General features: G+C 39.1%; 1 protein-coding gene across 2 annotated transcripts in view; it reads right to left on the reverse strand.

Annotated features, from left to right (window-relative positions):
- LOC136864820 (protein C-mannosyl-transferase DPY19L1) overlaps nucleotides 1–20,426 on the reverse strand; it is a 573,453-nt gene that overhangs the window by 397,387 nt on the left and 155,640 nt on the right. For both annotated transcript variants that reach the window (XM_067142260.2, XM_067142261.2), the window contains exon 6: nucleotides 19,539–19,694. In XM_067142260.2, coding sequence (XP_066998361.2) covers nucleotides 19,539–19,694 — 156 coding nt within the window. The remainder of the gene's footprint in view (nucleotides 1–19,538; nucleotides 19,695–20,426) is intronic.

The following is a 20,426-nucleotide window of genomic DNA, read 5'->3' on the forward strand; positions in this document are numbered from 1 at the left end:
AAACCATATGTGTAAGTTCTGGAACAATGTTACCAATTAACCTTGTAAAATATTTATGGCTGAAGATGTTCAAAAAATGAACGAAACATGTCCTATGTTTTAACAATCAAGCAATTTTAAGGATGAGATCCTAATTTTGTATTTGCTTTTTAAGTATTGAATAGGTCAATATCTAAGTTTTATTATTCTCCTTTTAATTCAGGAGTAATACGCCCACATTCGGATCTCCGGGTGGGCATTGTATCAGGAGACCCGTGCGATGTGAAGATTGAGCAGAATGGGAAGAAGAAGACATCTCAACTGTCAAGGATTGATACCTGGAATGTCAGAACGATGAATGAGAAAGCTAAACTTGAGAACGTGAAGAGGGAAATGGAGAAACACGACATCTATATATATTTTTTTGCTAGGGGCTTTACGTCGCACCGACACAGATAGGTCTTATGGCGACGATGGGATAGGAAAGGCCTAGGAGTTGGAAGGAAGCGGCCGTGGCCTTAATTAAGGTACAGCCCCAGCATTTGCCTGGTGTGAAAATGGGAAACCACGGAAAACCATCTTCAGGGTTGCCGATAGTGGGATTCGAACCTACTATCTCCCGGATGCAAGCTCACAGCCGCGCGCCTCTACGCGCACGGCCAACTCGCCCGGTCATCTATATTTTAGGATTATGTGAAGTGCGATGGGAAGGAGAAGGAGATTACAAGATGATTTATAAGGGAGGAGAACACAGGCAAGGAGGAGTAGGACTATTGTTAGAAAAGTTCTAGATAGTAGTATAATTACGGTTGTGCCTGTAAGTGATAGGGTACTGGCAATCAAGATACAGAGTGACCCTGTTGATACACTGATCATTCATGTGTATATGCCTACAACGGATGCGGACGAGGAAGAGGTAGACCGGATTTAAGAGCAGATAGAGGAGGTGTTTGAGGAGAATGGAAAAGGTCCAATAAGAACTGTACTGATGGTAGATTGTAGTAGTGTAGTGGGAAGTGGAAGACAGAGTAATGTGGTCGGAGATTAAGGATTAGGGAGAAGAAATGAAAGAGGAGAAATGCTAACTGATTTCTGCAAGAGCCTTGACCTTTGGATTGCTAACACCTGGTTTAGGAACCATGAATGGAGGCTGTACACATGGAAGAGTCCTGGTGATACAGCCAGATATCAAAGATTCAAAAACAGCATTTAAATGGCTAAAACATTCCATGGGGCAGATGCAGACCACAACTTGCTAGTGGCAGATATAAGAACATGACTGCACCCTGGAAGGAAGTGGGACGTAACAAAACTGAAGAATGAAAATGTCGGGTCTTATATAAGAAAGACTGAAGAAAAGTCGGAAAACTCAAGAATGAGTATGGATGTATCACAGGAATGGCTCACCATCAGGACTGCAATAGTAAAGACCTTAGAAGAAGAAGAAGGTAAAGTTGGAAGGAAAAGAAATAAAAAGGAATGGATAACGAAGGAGGTGTTAGATAAAATGGACAAACGGAGGAAATGGAAAAATGACTCCTCAGATGAAGGAAGAATACAATACAGAAAACTAAACAATGAGCTGAAAAGGACAACTGAGAAGGCCAGGTAATGGATGAAAAACCAATGTGAAGAAATAGAAAAATTGGAAAAGGAGGGAAAAATAGAAGAGATGTATTGAACAGCAAGCAGCTTGATAAGGAGAAATCCAAGGAAGATAAGCAAACAAGGAATAATGAACAAACACGGAAAGATGACATCAAGCTTAGAAGAAAAGTAAGGAGGTGTGCACGGAATATATAAAAGATCTATATGATCGTCAAGCTGATCATAGAACAATGATACTGGAGGATGAGCAGGATTGTGACGAAGGGTCCAGAGGACCAAGGATAGAAAATTGGGAAGTGGAGAAGGCAATCCAGGACCTAAGGAAAGTGATGGGCTGTGACCAGATACCATCTGAAGCATTAAAGGCTTTAGGGAATGGAGGAATAGTTAGACTGACCAATCTGGTGAACACAATATATGATACAGGCATTTGGCCATATCATCATCTTAGGACCATTATCGTTCCCTTACCGAAGAAATTTAATGCTAAACAATGTAAATACTATAGAACAGTTAGTTTTATATGTCATGTTACTAAGGCAGTGACCAAGATAGTCCTGAAAAGAATAAAAAAGAAAACAGAGGAGAATGTGGGAGATGACCAGTTTGGTTTTAGAAAGGGAAGAGAAACTGTCTTATGCGACGATGGGACGGGAAAAGCCTAAGAATGGGAAGGAAGCATCCGTGGCCTTAGTTAAGGTACAGCCCCAGCATTTGCCTGGTGTGAAAATGGGAAACCACAGAAAACCATCTTCAGGACTGCCGACAGTGGGGTTCGAACCCACTACCTCCCGAATACTGGATACTGCTTTGCAAGTAATCAGCTTCATTTTCCGTATCAAACTCTAATCACAGAGAGTTACAATAATTGAAAATCTTCCACCTTTTTGATACTTTTTATTTGCTTTTTAGCAAATTATTAATTATAAATAGTACATGTTTTGTTTTCACTTGAGAACATCTTCAGCTGTTATTAAGCTTAGGTGAATCGCTAAGTTTCTGAATATATTATTTTCAGGTACATTGTTCCTCTTAAAGACTATTTGAATATAAATTAAATTAAAATGATGTTAAAACAATGTGGGGGTTAATGGGTTGATGAAATGAGACAGGATGAATACATAGTTCTTCTTCTTCTTTCGGTGCCTATCCGTTTCGGATGTTGGCGATCATGATGGCTATTTTCGTCTTGTTTGTGGCAGAGCGGAACAGCTCAACTGATGACATATTGCACCAGCCTCTAAGATTGTCAAGCCAAGATATTCTTCTTCTTCCAGGACCTCTTTTGCTGTTGATTTTCCCCTGGAGTATTTTTTGGAGTAGGTTGCATCTATCTGTGTTGCGCATTATATGTCCCAGATACTGCAGCTTTCGGCATTTCACTATCTTGATCAACTGAGGTGTTGTGTTCATCCTTCTCATTACTTCCACGTTTGTAATTCTCTGGGTCCAAGATATTCTCAGGATCCACCTATAAAGCCATGTTTCAAAGGCCTCCAGCTTCTTCTCTGTGTTTTTATTTAAGGTCCATGTCTCTACACCATATAAAAGAACAGAAAATACATAACAGTGCAGAAGTCTGATTTTAGTCCCTAAAGTTAGATTGTGGCTTTTAAACACATTACTCATTTTCTGAAACACACTTCTTGCTTTTCCAATGCGTACCTTGACTTCTTGTGAGCAATCCCAGTCTTCATTTATTATGGTTCCAAGGTATGTATATTGTTTTACCCTTTCTATACTCTTTTGATTTATAACCAAATTTATTCCGGAAATATTTTCCTTACTTATAACCATGAGTTTTGTCTTTGTGGTGTTTATTTCAAACCCGTATTGGCTGCTGACTCTTACAATTCTATCCATTAGTGATTGTAGCACTTGGATAGTATCAGCAAATACAATTGTATCATCAGCATACCGGATGTTGTTTAATCTCACTCCATTTATCAAAATTCCTTCTTCTATATCTTCCAAGGCTTCTCTAAATATGTATTCTGAATACAAATTAAATAGTATAGGTGAATACATAGTTAGCCTGCTTAAAAACTATATCTATTCATTAGAATAGTTGTTAAAAGTTTCAACTCTGTTACACTAAAAATATCTATTTGTCTTCCAGTTAAAAGGTTTTTTGAAAAATGAAGGGCTTCATGACACTGTTCTTATTACTGCTGAATGCTCATTTCATTCACTCCTTCCAGGTAGGCTGTTATTTATTTTGAGCTTGCTTAATGTGCCCTAAATTGAGGCTGATGCGGAACTTTGAAGCTGATTGCCAGTCACTTTTTGAGAAGGGAGCTTCGTCTCAATTTCTGTAATGAAATGAGGAAAATAGGAATTTGTTTTCTTTGTAATGAAAGCATGTGTCTTTACATAATAACTTAATGTATAAAATGGTTCCATACCTTACTGTTGTTAAGACTCCAATTCTACAGTGACCCTGAAGGGGGAACGTTTAAAGCTGCTTTACGTCTAGTATAATAATGGTGTGTGTGTTCCGCTGTTTGCTCCTCCTTTCGGGGAGGCAAGGCTGAAGAGAGGGGAGGAGGCGTGTCGCTGGATACTGGCCGCACTTAAGCGACTGCAGCTATCGAGCTTGGTGAAAGAGGAACCAGAGATGCAATTGGATGCCTAAGGATGATTGCAGAAAGGATGTAAGAAGTGAATAGGGAAATGTATATATTGTTCATTGATTGGGAAAAAAAAAAGTTTTACAGAGTGAACTGGTGCATTATGACGAGGATTCTGAAAGATATTGGTGTAGGCTGGAAAGACAGAAGACTGATTAAAGAGTTGTATAAGAATCAGAAGGTGATGGTTAGAGTAGAGAAGAGGAGTGAGACGAGGATGTTGCATCTCACCGGCTCTGTTCAATATATATGCCGAAAAACTGATACAGAAGGCCCAAGAAAAAGCAAGAGGTGTTGTAGTGGGAGGAGAACCAATAAAAACAATAAAATACGCAGATGTGGTGGTATTAGCGGAATCAGGAAAAGATCTACAAGTCATGTTGGAAAATATTGAGAGAGTGGGCAAAGAGTTTGGAATGAAGATAAACACTGGGAAGACTAAGGTGATGAGAAATATAACACTAGCAGGAAAGAAATTGGAACAAATAAAGTCATTCAGATACTTGGGAAGTTTGCTGACATGGAATGGAAGCTGTACAGAAGAAATAAGAAGCAGAATATCTATGGGAAAAGAAGCCTATGGAAAGGTGAGAGGGCTTTTGACATCTAAGGCAATCCCTATTGATTTAAGAAAGAGGTTCGCAAAGTGTTTTGTGTGAAGTGTAGGGTCATATGGAGCTGAAACATGGACATTAAGAAAGAAAGAAATAAAGAAAGAAACAAAGAAACAAAGTGTTTGGAAAGTTTTGAAATATGGTTGTGGACAAGAATGGAAAAAGTGAAGTGGACAGATAAAGTGAGAAATAATGAAGTGCTAAGAAAAGTAGAAGAGAAGAGACACCTGATGAAAACGATAAGAAAGAGGAAAATATCCAGGCCAGGTCACATACTACGTAGAAATTGTCTTCAACAGAGGGTGATGGAGGGAAAAATAGATGGAAGAAAAGGAAGAGGAAGAAGGAGGTTTGGAATGTTAACAGAAGTCAAACAAGGGAGAAGCTATGAACAACTGAAGCAAGATGCTCAGGACAGAGAATCATGGAGGCTTTCCAGTTGATACCTGTCTCAAGACAGATTCACAGAAGAAGAAGAAGAAGAAGAAGAAGAAGAAGAAGAAGAAGAAGATTTTTACATTTTAAAATTTTCTATAATTTATGTCATGTTTTTAATTTGTTTTTCAGGGTGTCAGTATCAATCTACCGTCAAGAGAACTCTTACCGAAAACGGAAGTAAAACTGTGTTTGTAACACAACAAGATATGGTGGTTTTTCCTTGGTCATTTAAATCAGAAATGCATACCTTTCCCTATGCAAAATATTCTATATAAAATACCATATAAATACAGTTGAACCTGCTTTATAAGTACCTCTGTTCTGCGTAATTCGTATTTGTACGTAATTTCCTTTAGGTCCCGGCAAAATGTAATTTAAAAGCGTGTTAATTAAACCTTATTTATACGTAATCCGTTTATACGTAATTCGCTGTTATACGTATTAAGTGTCAATGAAATATAACTGAGTTTTGCGTAATTGTAATCAGCACGTGCTTTTTTTAAGAAACTACTGTATTTACGAAGTTTCCTCTTTGTCGGCATAGGCGGAAGTAGAGCGGTCGGGTTTCGGTGCTGAAACAGAACACAAAGAGTTTCGCCAAGTGACATTGTTGACCCTTACTTACTGGAGGCTGAACAAAGGCCAACCGAGTGAGTCCCCTTCGCTCTCTATCTCGCTCCTCCTCTATGTTCGTCGTTTTTGACCTTCACAAGGCCGCCAAAGATTAAGATACATTACAGGCAAATTGGGCGGTTTCGGTGCAAAAACAAAAGAAAACACAGTAAATTTGTTTGAATATAAGAATTTCTTTTGTGGGAACAACAGAGAAGTAAAATGCTGGTATCTGGTATTTATTGTTGAACAGTAATTTTGTCATTCAGTTGCTTTTGATTTGCCATGGAGAACAGAAAAAAAGGAAAAGTTATACTCTAGATGAAATAATAAAATTTATACGGGAAGTGGACGCTAATCCACACAAAACAAAATCTGAAATTGCTTCAAACTTAGGGATTGCTTATACCACGCTATGTACAGTCATAAGTAAAAGAAACGCTATTTTGTATGAGTTCTTAAAACAGGGTTCAAAATCAGCAAAATGCAGCCGTCAGCAAAAGCGGAATGCAGCTCTACCAATTAGTGGCGACATGCTGAAGGCAAAGGCGATAGACTTAGCTAAAATGATGAGTCTCACTTCTGCTTTCAAGGCTTCATCACGATGGTTGCAAGGATTTAAAGATCGTCATGGAATCACAGGGAGAACAATTTGCAGTGACTCAAATGTGCAGACGACGTCACGGTGCAACACTGGAAATAAGAGGTTCTGCCGGGTATCGTAAGCGATTATTAGCCTCCAAACATCTACAACTGTGATGAGACCGGCCTATTCTACAATCTCCTTCCTAATAAAACCTTAACTGAAAAGGGTGACGCATGTCATGGAGGGAAGAAAAGTAAAATTCGTGTGACAGTACTTCTCACCACCAATGCAGATGGATCTGAGAAACTTCTTCCACTTGTGATAGAAAAATCGAATAATCCGAGGTGTTTTAAGGGTGCGAAAACAAAATGTACGGAATATGAATCCAACAAAAATTCCTGGATGACTATGCTTCTAATGGAACAGTGGTTGAAAAACTGGAAATTAAAATGAAAAATAAACAGAAGAAGATCCTTCTTCTCATGGATCGATGTGCAGAACATCCATTTCATATCATTCTGGAGAATGTCCGAGTGGAATTTTTCCTTCCTAACTGTACCAGTGTTATACAGCCGCTTGATCTGGGCATCATTGCAAATTTCAAAGTGTATTATAGAAAAATGCTGGTTCAACATTTAATAACACTGAGTGAAGCAGGAAATGAACCTCTCTTCATTAATTTGCTACTAGCCATAGACTTTATTTCGGCTGCCTGGAAGCAGGTGTCATCCTCCACAATCAGCAACCGTTTCCGCAAAGCTGGTGTCTTACTAGAAGAGGCTGCCTCTGATGATTGATTATGGGGACGAAGTTCTGTCTGATAATGAGCTAGCGCTACCAGAGGGTGTAGAATTTGATACTTTTGTGCATTTCGAGGATAATCTGGCTGTATGTGGAGAACTACCGGGTAAAGAGATTATTCCTAATGTATGCCAACAACGCGGTGGTGATGGACCAGCTACTAGTGATAGTGACTGTGATGGAGATAGCGACTTGAATTTTGAAACACCTGAACTGAGTAAAGAGTTAAGTGCAATCGAGGTGTGTAGGTGTTACGTCAGTGCGAAAACTGTAGTGAAAACGCTTTGAATTCATTACTAAGTTTGCAAAAGAAGGCTTATACCCTTAATGCAAGAAAAGTGAAACAAGCCAAACTATCTGATTTCTTTAAGGCTGGACCAAGTTCAAAATAATATTTTCTGTCTTAATATATTTATTACTAGCTGATGTACCCGTGCTTCGCTACGGAATTCTAAATTTTATACAGAATTCTAGGTTAGGTAGTGTAAACGTTGTGAGCAAGATTGTATTAAGTTGCATAGCTCTTAAAGTTGCCCTAGAAGCATGACATTCAAGTCACCAATGTCTTTTCTCATATGAAGACTGGGTTAGGGAATTTTCATTGTAATGGTAGGCCAGCTTGCCTACCGTCAGTCACAATCAGGTTGGGGAGTTTTCATTATAATGGCAGACACTCCCTCTCCGCCTGCCTTTATAGATTCTCAGAAAGACCCTCTTAGTGGTTTTCCCAACTGAAATGAACATGGGTCATTACAATAACGTCAGTAGGAATGGCGCGATTAAAAGCAATGCCTTCATATGAAATACTCGATCAAATGAAAAACCACACATTTTCTCACTTTTAACGAACAGTACTATACTGCCGAACTAACAGTCCAAAGCTACAGAGCTGGAATGACCAAGACGCAGACATCCGTGATCCGTGAATAATCTTCGTCCTTTATTCGGCGGGGGGGTTTTCAAATAGTGGATAGTCCCGGGGCAAAAACTATGCCCGTTTACTTATCTATTTCCTGGGAGTACCCGATGAGTTGGAAAATCTCAATTCACTACACTGGCGGGGGAGAGAACTATCTGACGTGGAGGCAATTTTTCCTCCAAGCCAGAGAAGAAACCACATCTTCGCTGCTAATTTGGAATAAAATGAATGTAGATTTAATTAAAGTGAAGAGGAAGAAGCTTTTCCTAAGAAGCGGCTCAATTCAGGGTTGAATTTTGAGTTATTTAGTGAATTGTGGTACTATAATTTGGAATAGGGCTAAATTGTAATTCCAGACCAGTTCATACTACTACTCTTACTACTACTAACTGAGCCTCTGACTTAAGTGCGCACACTGCTCATTCAAAACAGTGCGTCAGAGTAGGTATCGAATAGCTGGCATACTATGATGAACCAGTGTGTTACGTACCAGCAGTATCAGAAAATGTATGAACCAGAGGATTGGCATGCTAAAGAAGAAAGTTATCTAACTCCTCAGCTATTTCCCGCCAATATTCAGTTAGGCTGTTATACTCAGTACGCAGCAGTAATCCCATCTATCGGAGTTGAATGTCAACATAAGAGACAAAGAACATTACAACAAACAACGGTCAATGTAATGTTATTATTGATCTATGTTACGCGCTTTTGATATTGTAGGCCTTCACATTATTAATTGTCTTCCGGTTCTGAAATACCACTCTTATCATAGTCGGTACGGTAAAACTGAATAAAATGTAAATGATCGGAACTTTTGTTATGTAGTACTTTTCCATAGGACCAAGAACATAGGTATTTAAAAATTAAATTTTAGGTGCCTTCCCCTAAACTACCATTTCACCCAGGGTGAATAACATTGTTTATAGCTTAAACTGTAGTTTCTTATTCCCCGACTCTATATACCGATTTTCATTAAATTCTGTTTACCCATTTTGTTTGGGCTCGGCGTTGATATGGACTTAGCAACAAAAATCCAAATTCATGAATATCTGTGTTATCATAGCCGGTACGGTAAAAATGCATAAGACGTAAATGATCAGAAATTTAATTCTATATAACTTTAGTTATGTAGTATTTATTGATATGACCACTAATAATATAAATATTTGAGAATTTAATTTTAGGCCTTCCCCTAAACTACCATTTCACTCAGCCATGAATAAAATAATTTATAGCCTAGATTGTAGCGGCTCACCCCCCGACTCTACATACCGATTTTTATTAAATTCTCTTCAGCCATTTTCTCGTGATGCGTGTACATACATACATACAGACAGACAGACAGACAGACAGACAGACAGACAGACAGACAGACAGACAGACATTACGGAAAAGTAAAAACTGCATTTTCTTGTTACTGTAGACATGATCGATACAGATACCATTCTTTTCAAATTCTGAGCAATGTACAGACAAAACTCTTATTTTATATATATAGATTTTCAAGCATTTACACATGTAGGTCTATTCCATTGATTTTTCAGTAAATATGTGATCTATTGTTTAAGTCTGGTATCTAAGTAATTCTGAGTTATATGTAGTTTTTTCTCTTCCCCTTGATATATGTATAAGTCAGGTTCAACTGTACTTCATTAAAAAAATATTTGGAAAGTAATGTTGGATATTAACCCTCTACAACATGAATTACTTTTCGTTTCTGTTTGGTGAAGAAAATCTCAAGCTTTTTACACTAAGCTTTTAACATTCATCAAGACCGAACATTACTGCCTACTGGCCATGGGTACGTATTGCAAGGCGCAAGTATACTTGCACGACCGTAGGTCACTAATGTCTTTGAGGTTGAGCCGTAGGTACTCCTGAATGTGATGGGGAAGGCCCACGGAAAATAAACGGTGGTTGGTACGCATGGATGTTGACAGGTGGAAGGAGTACCTTCGATTGTAGGGCTGTTTGGTCATCTGTTTCATAAAAAAATAAAAAACAAGACATCACTGGTATATGTGTTTGATTGACTGTACAGTTGAGGGTGTGCTGTAAAACTACCTCTGTCCACAATCTGTATCCATTTACACAGGTGAAAATGTTATATGCAGTACAGGGTTAACACGTTGGAGACACTGCTCATAGAAACTACGGGCGCACTATTTCATTACTGCTGATGAAGCTTGGAGAATCTACGGGTACTTTTTCACTTTACACGTAACCATTCTCACCTTTAGACCCGTATTGAAATTAAACTGAATAGGTGGAATAAGGTAGCAGGTAGGGACCCTCTGCGGAGGCAACCCTACCCAGGGAGTGGCGCCCCTGCCTATGTGAGTCCCAGAGCACACTGACCCGGTGTGTACCATCTGGTAAGGGTCCCAGCTCAGGGTTACGGGTGAAGACCTCAACGGCAGTGAAGGTGGAGATGAAAATCATTGGTACGGCGGAACTGGCGGAAGAGGCATCCTTGCTTTTTGGGATAGTTGGTGTCAGGTCAGAATATATTCTGCTATCGTATGCGACAGTAGACGGTACTACCTGCGACTGTCTGGCCGAGGGTCTGGCAGCCGATACCAAACCAGGCAAACTAAGGGAAAACCAATAGCTGCGAGCAGAGGAGTTTTCCCTTAGAAGATTGGATAAGATGAGACCTTTGTGTGGGAAATAACACACAAATTCATCAGCTGCTGCCTTCCAGTGAGGCAGGGGACTGCCAAAGGCTAAGGGAGACCACCCTGAAAGAAAATCCTCTAGTACGTTAGCCTAGCAAGTCAGTACAGGAGTACAATGCAGTTGCTTTCAAAATGAAAACGAGCCTTGGAAAGAAACATATTCTGAATGTCAACAATACTTCAAGTACTCTTGGAACTAACGACGACGTCATGTCCGATGTTCATTCAAGATGCACGAGAAGACCCGATCATAGAAACAAGCTTCGGATTGGAACCTTAAACGTTATGACTCTAACAGGAAAATGCAACGAAATCACGGATTTAATGAACCGTAGACATATTCACATCCTAGGGCTAAGTGAAACCAAATGGAAAGGTTGCAACACAAGAATGTTAGAGGACGGATATAAATTATACCGGAGTGGTAATCCTGCAGTGGCGAGGAATGGAGTTGGTTTTATACTCCATAAAGACATTGATAGTGTAACAGATGTCTCCTTCATCAATGAGAGATTAATCAAAGCTAAAATATACCTAAATGGAGAAACTCAAACTGTAATCCAAGTTTATGCTCCCCAGCAGGGTTGTAGCGATGACCAAAAAGCAAGCTTCCTAGAAAAACTAGAGGACATCATTGATGAAGAGAACATAATGATAATTGGGGATTTTAATGCCCAGGTAGGAACTGATAGGTCAGGTTATGAAGGCATTATTGGTCCATATGGATTTGGTAATAGATATGAGGAGGGTGAACTTCTGCTTGATCTATGTACACGAAACCAACTTCTGGTGAAGAACTCGTGGTTTCAGAAACGGGATAGCCACAAGATAACGAGATACAGTTGGGACGGTCAGTATAGATCAGTGATAGACCTTATCATCACAGATAGGTCAAGTGGAGAAAAGGTGCATGATGTAAAAGTGATACCTAGTGAGAGCCTCGATAGTGACCATAGACTCCTCATTGCAGACCTAAAAGTCACCAAACCTATTATTAAAGTAGACAAGAAGAAAAAACCACGAATTAAAGACTGGAAATTGAAAGATGTGGAAGTCAAACAGCAGTTTCAAGAGGAAATCAGAGCTAAAATACCAATAACAGACACAAAGAAAGGTAATGAAGAATGGAATGATTTTAAGGAAAGTCTGGTTGGTAGTGCAGATAAAATATGTGGAAGAACAAGCAGAAGAGTGAGAGAGAAAAGAACATCTTAGTGGAATGATAAAGTGAAAGAAGCCATAATGAAAAGGAATAAAGCCAAAAAACTTCTTGATGTGGCTAAGTCTGACAGAAGAATCAACAGTGACCAAATAGACAACAATAAATTGGAAGAGATAGCAAAGGAATATAGATACAGAAAGTTGGAAGTCAAGAGAATTGTACGGGAAGAAAAAGAGAAAAGTTGGAAAGAATTTACAACTAAACTGGAAGAAGACAGTAAAGGGAATATGAAAATGATATATGGAATAGGTAAAAGTAAAAGATCAGATATAGAAGCCAATTACAGCTCTGGAGACAGCAGATGGGAATATAGTTCGCAATATGAAAGATATCACGGATACAATGGGGCAGTATTTTGACAAGCTCCTAAATGGCCCTAAAGAGATCTCTGTTGAGGATGTAGGACAGAAAACAATAGAGGAAGATATCCCAATTACATGGACAGAAGTAGAGCAAGCTCTCCACAGGATGTGAAGTGGTAAGTCAGCAGGAGCTGATGAAATTACAGCTGACATGATTAAAGCTGCTGGTCCACCAGGAATACAGTGGCTGTATAGAGTTCTCAGAACAATATGGAAGGATAATGAAATACCTGAAGATTGGACAAAAGGGGTGATAGTTCCTATCTTTAAGAAAGGGAGTAGAAGGAAAAGTGAAAATTACAGAGGCATTACCCTCCTATCACACGGCCTTAAAATTATGGAGAAGATCATTGAAGCCAGAGTAAGGGATACACTAGAGCCTATCTTAGAAGAGGAACAACATGGTTTTAGGACTGGAAGAAGCACAACAGATCTGATATTTGCTTTGAGGATGTTGGCAGAGAAACACTGGGAAAGAGGAAAAGACCTAATTATTGTGTTTATGGACCTTGAAAAGGCGTATGATAATGTTCCTAGATCAACTATTTGGAAAAGTCTTAGAAAACTTGGTGTACCGGAGTACCTTATTAGGAAGATCCAAATGCTATATAGTAATTGTAAAAGCTGTGTCAGAATTGGAGATGGTCACTCTGAATGGTTCAATACAACCAAAGGAGTACAACAGGGAAGTGCCTTGTCACCACTTCTATTCATAGCAGTTATGGATACCATTTTAAAGGAATTAAAAGGAAAAGGTAATAAAGATCTTCAGGCTCTGGTGATTGCAGACGATGTGGCAATATGGGATGAAACAGAGGAGGGAGTGCAAAATAATCTGAATGCATGGTGTAAGAAGTTTGATGACTATGGAATGAAATTGAACCCATCAAAAACAGTAGCATTAAAAATCAGCAGACATTATACAGAATGCAACATAAAAATACAGGGCCACCAAGTTGAAGTAGTACACCAATTCAGTTATTTAGGAAGCGTAATCGCTAGTAATAACAGAACTGAGAGAGAAATAACAAACAGAGTAACCAAAGGCTCTAACTTTTACAGCATCGTTAGACACCTACTATGGGATCAGAAAGTCCCACAAAGAACAAAAATGACCCTGTACAAGTCATATTTCATTCCTATCCTTACATATTCTCTGGAAACCTGCACACTAACATCAAAGGATTATAGTAGGATTCAAGCCTGTGAAATGAAATTTCTTAGAACTGCCCTCCAAAAGACCCGACTTGATCATGTGAAAAATGATGAGATCCGATCTAACCTAGGTCTAAATGAATCGATGCAGGAAAGACTTAGGTCATCTAGACTTAAATGGTTTGGGCATGTTAAATGAATGAATAGCACAAGGTTACCATGTGCTTATTTGGAAAAGAGAATAACAGGTAGAAGACCAGCTGGAAGATCAAGAAGAAGACGGATGGACCAACTGAGGGAAGACGTGGAGAGAAGAGGATGGAATTGGGAATCTGTCTTGGACAAAGAAATGTTTTTGAATAGGCAACTTTGGAAGACGCTCGTTTTCAAACACCCTACCCGGCTCGCTGGAAGGGCAAACCGATGATGATGATGATGATGATGATGATGAGGTGGAATAGAAAAATAAAAATTTGTATGCAAATTATACTTTTTCACTGTCGCTAAAAAATAGTAGCTGCTGTTTCAGTGAGCTGAGACTTCACTAGGATACAGCTGAAAGCTTCTGTAAGCATAAAATGTACTAGTTATGAACGTAAGTCGGGAGCTCTTCTTTCAAGACACTGATAACACAGCCACATTCCTACATAACCTGGGGCTGCATCATCGTTGACTCTCATCTGAGATATGGACAGAAAAGTACGTACGGTACATGTGGACAGGAAGAGTGTGTGTTCGAGAGACAGGCTCCTTTGTGTAATTCTTGTGAATGTTTAGCATGTCTAATTCAAGTGTAAGAAGTTTTGACAATGAATCCATAATGGATGTTCTTATGGAAGAAAGGAGTTCTGAAAATGAGGATGAGGATAACAATTATATACAACTAAGTAAACATGATGATTCTGGCGCTTCAGGCAAGTAAATGTAGATAATGACCCTTACCTTTAGCTAATTTCAAATTGGTGTGAAGTATAACATAGTTTTATACTGCTTCCTAAGAATGTGGGTGTTTCCCATGTACAGATGACAACCTGCAGCATCTCGATGCAACCCCATCATCAAAGAACAAACAGTGGGAACACAAATTACTGGTTGTAAATAAGGATACAAGTGCCAATTGACCAATTAGGTTAGAATCTGTATTAGTGTGTTTCAAATAGATGTGTCCACAACATTAGACAGATTTCGAAATATTAATCGAACTGGCATCCATAGCTGCGTCACATTTTTTTCAGTTTGTAAAATAATATAATTATATTTAAAAATTGCTGCACTATTATGATACTGTAATTAAAACTCATTTATGTGTAGAAGAAAGTGTGATATTTCTAAATATTCCAAAAGCTGTTATAATCATGGCTTACCCTAGCATTGAAAAAAATTCGAAGTCCATTAAAAACCCTGCGATTTCTGGAGGGTAGCACATTACAATATGGCCGTCTCCAATGTGTTAAAGAGATTTTTTGGAATTTTTTTTATGCAAGTTCAAAAAAAACTGTGTAGAAATATCAGAAAAGGGGATGCCGAGTGAAATTCAAGAAATAATTATTCAGGTATAGGAAAAACTATGCATGGATGGAGAATCAAACCCAAACCATCATGTACCGTACATCAAGCTGGAAGGATATTGCCTCCGCCACCTGAGAGGTTGCAAGTGGAAAACACTTTTGAATAAGTAAACTGCTATGAATACATTGGAGTATTTTAGTACAAGACTGGTTGGCCAGTGCCCCCTAACTTATAATAATAACACCTTGAAGGTACATTACCACAATACGAAGCCTGCTCCCAAAGTCAATTTCCCAAGTAGTGCCTTTGCCTTGTAAGATAGACAGGTATTTATTAATTGATGGTGGGATGGGAAAGGACCAGGACGGAGAACGTAGTGAAAGTGGAAAACAAAGAAAACCATTTTCAGTCCTGCCAATGGTAGTTTATTTTTTGCTAGTGGCATTATGTCGCACTGACACAGATATGTCTTATGGCGACGATGGGATAGGAAAGACCTAGGAGGTGGAAGGAAGCGGCCGTGGCCTTAATTAAGGTACAGCTCCAGCATTTGCCTGGTGTGAAAATGGGAAACCACGGAAAACCATGTTTAGGGCTGCCGACAGTGAGATTCAAACCCACTATCTCCCGGATGCAAGCTCACAGCCGTAACCGCATGGCCAACTCGCCCGGTAATGGTAGGTTTAGATATAATATAATATTTATAATATGATAAACTGAATATTTATTTTCTTTTACGTGGATTGGATCATGCCATAATTTTACGTCATACATATTTTCATTTTGAATAACATGTCCAAGTTAAATAAAAGCTTCTCCTAACCACTCTCACGAGTAATATATTTAAAATGTCTAATACAGTGGCTTACAAGGGAGTTAGCGCAACTTGTGATCGCAATTGCAAAAACTTTCTGGTTTATATTTCAGTGTTTTACATGTACAATACAAATATGTGCACAATATGTGCCATCAACAATTACACTGCACTTTACAATCATGCGCACGTTCAAGCACTGAGTTCAAAATATGGGTTAATGGTAGCTCTTGGCAAAAGATTACGAGGATGAGCATGTTCACAGAGTATAAAGTGCTGAAAACAGAGTTACTTATCACAGTAGGAACACTTCACGAATGCTTGCAATAAGCAGTCTTCCGAGTCACACGGCTTTTGAACATCAAAAATACATTCAGGTGGTGATTGAAACCTCTCTGGTCTGAAGTCATCATATCCAGCTAGAGTCCAGGAGTACCGAACAAAGTCAGCGAAGACTGGAGAACAGAACTGATTGTGTAGAACGCAAGGATAATGTGATCTTCAATCCACTTCAGCACCGCCTTGAACTGTCGGAAGAATAGCACATCAAGCGTATGAATGTATGGTGTGCACCCAGGAGGGATGGTCTTGACTGTTTACACCGTATTTTGAGGTTCGATAGCATCGATATGCGTTCCGTCATGATATGTTCCGAGGGAATCAACCAGAAGAAGAGACTCCTGTGCTGCATATGGGAAGTAGACATCTTGAAAGAATTGCGACATGATTTGTTTTGTGATTAGGCTGGACGTTGAAGCAACTTTAACCAGATTTTGTGGTTTCAGCATGTGTTGTGCTACTCGCACTTGAAGCTGACCATTAGGTTCCTGGTAAATAACCAGCAACGAGGGAAACACATATCCACTTGCCGAAGTAATGGGTTGGATGGTGTAAGAATGAGTCGTTGCGTGATCACTCCGCACCAAACTTCTTACCGACTTCTCTCCCTTGTAATGCAGAGTTCGCGATGAGTGAAGTTCTTTTCGTATACCACTTTAATCGGTATTCTAAATCTGTGTACATTCCATGGTATTCATTAAGAACATCACCTCTTTGCAAAACTCGTCACATTGTTCCTTCACGTCACCATCTGTATTCCAGGCTTTAGTGGTTACACATTTTGTTATTGCCTGTGAACCAAGATGGTGTCTCTGTTTAAACCGTGCAACCCATCCATGGATAGATCCAGTGAATCTAGTCAGTCCTATTTCTTGAGCCTTTTCTAAACCCCAAGCACGAATATTTCTGTCGTGAACATTAGCGCCTAGAACAGTTCTCGCCACCCCGAATTTTTCAGCTACATAATCGTCAATCAGGGGAAGTTTTGAGCGCTGGCCTAACTCCCCCTTTTCTACTACGTGACATAAATATCGTAGATGATGTACGTCTTGCACCATATGATATTGTTTCTGTACTGTATTGAAGCTTAATCGTTTGGTTTTCCCACAATCTTGGAATTAAATTATCTCCTTTGCCTTTTCAAAAGATACAGCACCCCACCTCTTCCTCTCTGGTGGGTTTGGCAGATACGCAGACAACTGGCTTCCATCACATTTTATTAACGACTCTTCCTCACAGTCAGGTTCTGGATCGCCCATAATGTTTTCACAATCAGATACATCTTCCTCTGCATATTCATATTCTTCAATATAGTCTATTGTACGTTCTTGATGTATATTATTACCATTGGTTGCCACTGTTTCGTCTATCACATTGAATGCAGCTGCATTTCTCTCACTTGCTGTAATTTCTCTGGATCTTCGTTTGTGTTTGTAATGGCTAACAATTATACTCACTCTATTGGCAAGGATTCATTATCACACGATTACAGTGACTCGATACGAAATTGGAAACACCATAAACAGAAGGAACTTTATGAATGGTCAAAGCAGATACAACACAGACAGAGGTCAGAGGTACCTATTATACTAGCTTCCTTGCTCTTATGCAGAATGTCTGTCTGGTTCCCCTAGATGTCGCATCGGCAACTGTGTCGGGTGACCTTGGAAACGGCGTGGCGTGTGTCGACCATAGCATACACAAAAAATAACTAAAGTAACTAGAGAAAACTTTTACGGTGTCTGAGGTTACTAAAGCCACGATATCGTCTACAATATGGTCTACTTTGAGCGAAATAGCGAATCTTCGTAACTTACAGTGCAATTGGCGATGGCACTTAAGTTATACAGTGTTGTAATCAGCACCTCAAACATATTCATACAAACCACAAATCACCTGCAATTGCGATCGCAAGTTGTGCTAACTCCCTTGTTAGAAAAGTAAAAGGACACCAAGCAAAATTTGCTTTTCACATTTCACAGAAAATTTTAATAGAAATAAATTACAAATATTCTCAAAAAGTTACACAGTACTCCTTTTTACATTTAGTGGTCAATGTGGCCATCACGAGCCTTCCTGCAAGCATCAACATGTTGTGGCATACTGTCAATTAGGGCTAGGCACTGATCCGTGGTAATGGTATGCCAGAGCACGACAAGTTGATGCTTTATATCCTCCTTGTTTTTGGGCTTTCTTTTCTTAAGTCTGGCTGCCATGGAATTCCACAAGTTCTCTATAGGGTGTAGGTCAGGGGACCTAGCAGGCCAGGCTAGGACCATGACATCATGATTCTGGAACCATGCCAACGTAACCTTGGACTTGTGGCATGGTCACAAGACATCAATCCAGCTTCTTGGAGTTGTTTCGATGCAGTGAAAGTGCTACTTTCCACACAAAAATTTCTCCTCATATCCGCACACAATTCAGGCAAATTAGCCGTACGGTTTGCTTTGCTTTTCAGGATCAAAGCTCAGTTCTGTCATGGTGAAGTTTTCTTGGGTCGTCCATATCTGTGAGCATTAGCTACACTTCCGGTCATTTTAAATATCTTTGCAGTTTGTTTCACACAAATTTTGTTCACTTTTAACTCCTTTCCTATGATCCTAAGAGACTGACCAGCCTTATACATGCCAATTATCACCCACTTCACACGTTCACTGAAACTGGCAAAGGGCATACTGCAAAACATAGGCTAACACAATCTAAGAAGATGTGATAAAACCGTAACTAAGCAACAGTGACTCACTGACGGACTGTTGAAGGTTCATTATTGTCTCCAACTGTTGGGTAGGCGGGAAGGAACGTGATGAATAGAGCTGTGCAATCCCAAGTCAAAGAGGCGAGAAATTTTAATAATTTTAGGACCGTGGACAAATTAATGAATTTTGCTTAAAAAATTAAACGTTCCAATCCAGCTGGGTCAAGCAGAACTATTTTTAGAATGAACTTGACTTCTAAAGCAGAAATCTTACGAGTACAGCTGCATTTTCAATGAAAATGAAAACTGTATCCCAATTGGATGGCAAGTTATTTATTTTTATATGAAAGTACTTTGCTAATTTTATACACACACTCAAACACAAAATAATCAATAACTTTTTATCTTTAACACCTAGAGACTTCTGGTTTTTACTAATACAATTATGTTTTAATACAAATAATCCCATGCTTATCACATGATTTGATATTAGAAAAGTATAAGGACAGATAACCATCTACATTTATAAGGTGTCCTTATACTTTTCTAAGCTACTGTACATTTCTGTACTTACATTTGATAACCAGTTTGAAAGGCTCTGCTGATTCCTCACCATCCCTTGATAAGAGTTTGAAAATCGAAGAAATTTTGTCACAAGGAGCATCTGCCAAAGACAGCATGGATAACCAAAGCTCTCCCTCAGTGGAGGAGTCCACTGAATCCTTGTGCTCTGAAAGGAAGAACATGGATCAAGTCTCTAACTGTACAAACAACAAACACTATACTGTAATACACAGAAAGATGGAACATTACAGAGCCTTGCTTCAGAGCACAGTGGCCCAGGTACAAGCACCACAGTGTCGAGTCAAGAGTTGATCGGAGTCAGGCACTAGTCACAAGCAGACTTGCTTTGCACTGGCGCTCGTTGCTGCACTTCACTCCCTCCCTTTGTATGGTTATTTTCAATCTACAATTGTCAACAAAAAAAAAAAAAAAAAAAAAAAAAAAAAAAAAAAAAAAAAAAAAAAAAAAGCATACTTCTAGTACATTAGTAGTTATGAATTTAAGGAAAAATTTGCTAGACTACATTACATTAATAGGAACTACTCAGTACTTTAAACTTGCATTTACTCACTGTCTTGGCGCTCTCTCTCCCACACTGAATACGTAGATGATTGTTCGTGTACACGATGCAATCTACCAAATCAGGATGAAGGCCTCATCGTCCATCAATTCAAATGTTGCCACTAGCACTGAAACACCGTTCACATGACACCACATTTGTACCAGGGATGCATAAAATGGCACATGTCACACGGGACAAGATTGGAAGTATGTTTTCTTGAATTTTCCAAAAAGGTAAGAGATCAGAACCATCACATACTGTATTCAGTTAAATGTCGACTTTGGCTTCATTGTGTGACTTGTCTTGTCATTTGTCATAACTATCTGCACTGCCAAA

This window comes from Anabrus simplex, chromosome 2 (genome assembly GCF_040414725.1).
Source record: "Anabrus simplex isolate iqAnaSimp1 chromosome 2, ASM4041472v1, whole genome shotgun sequence".
NCBI lineage: Eukaryota > Metazoa > Arthropoda > Insecta > Orthoptera > Tettigoniidae > Anabrus > Anabrus simplex.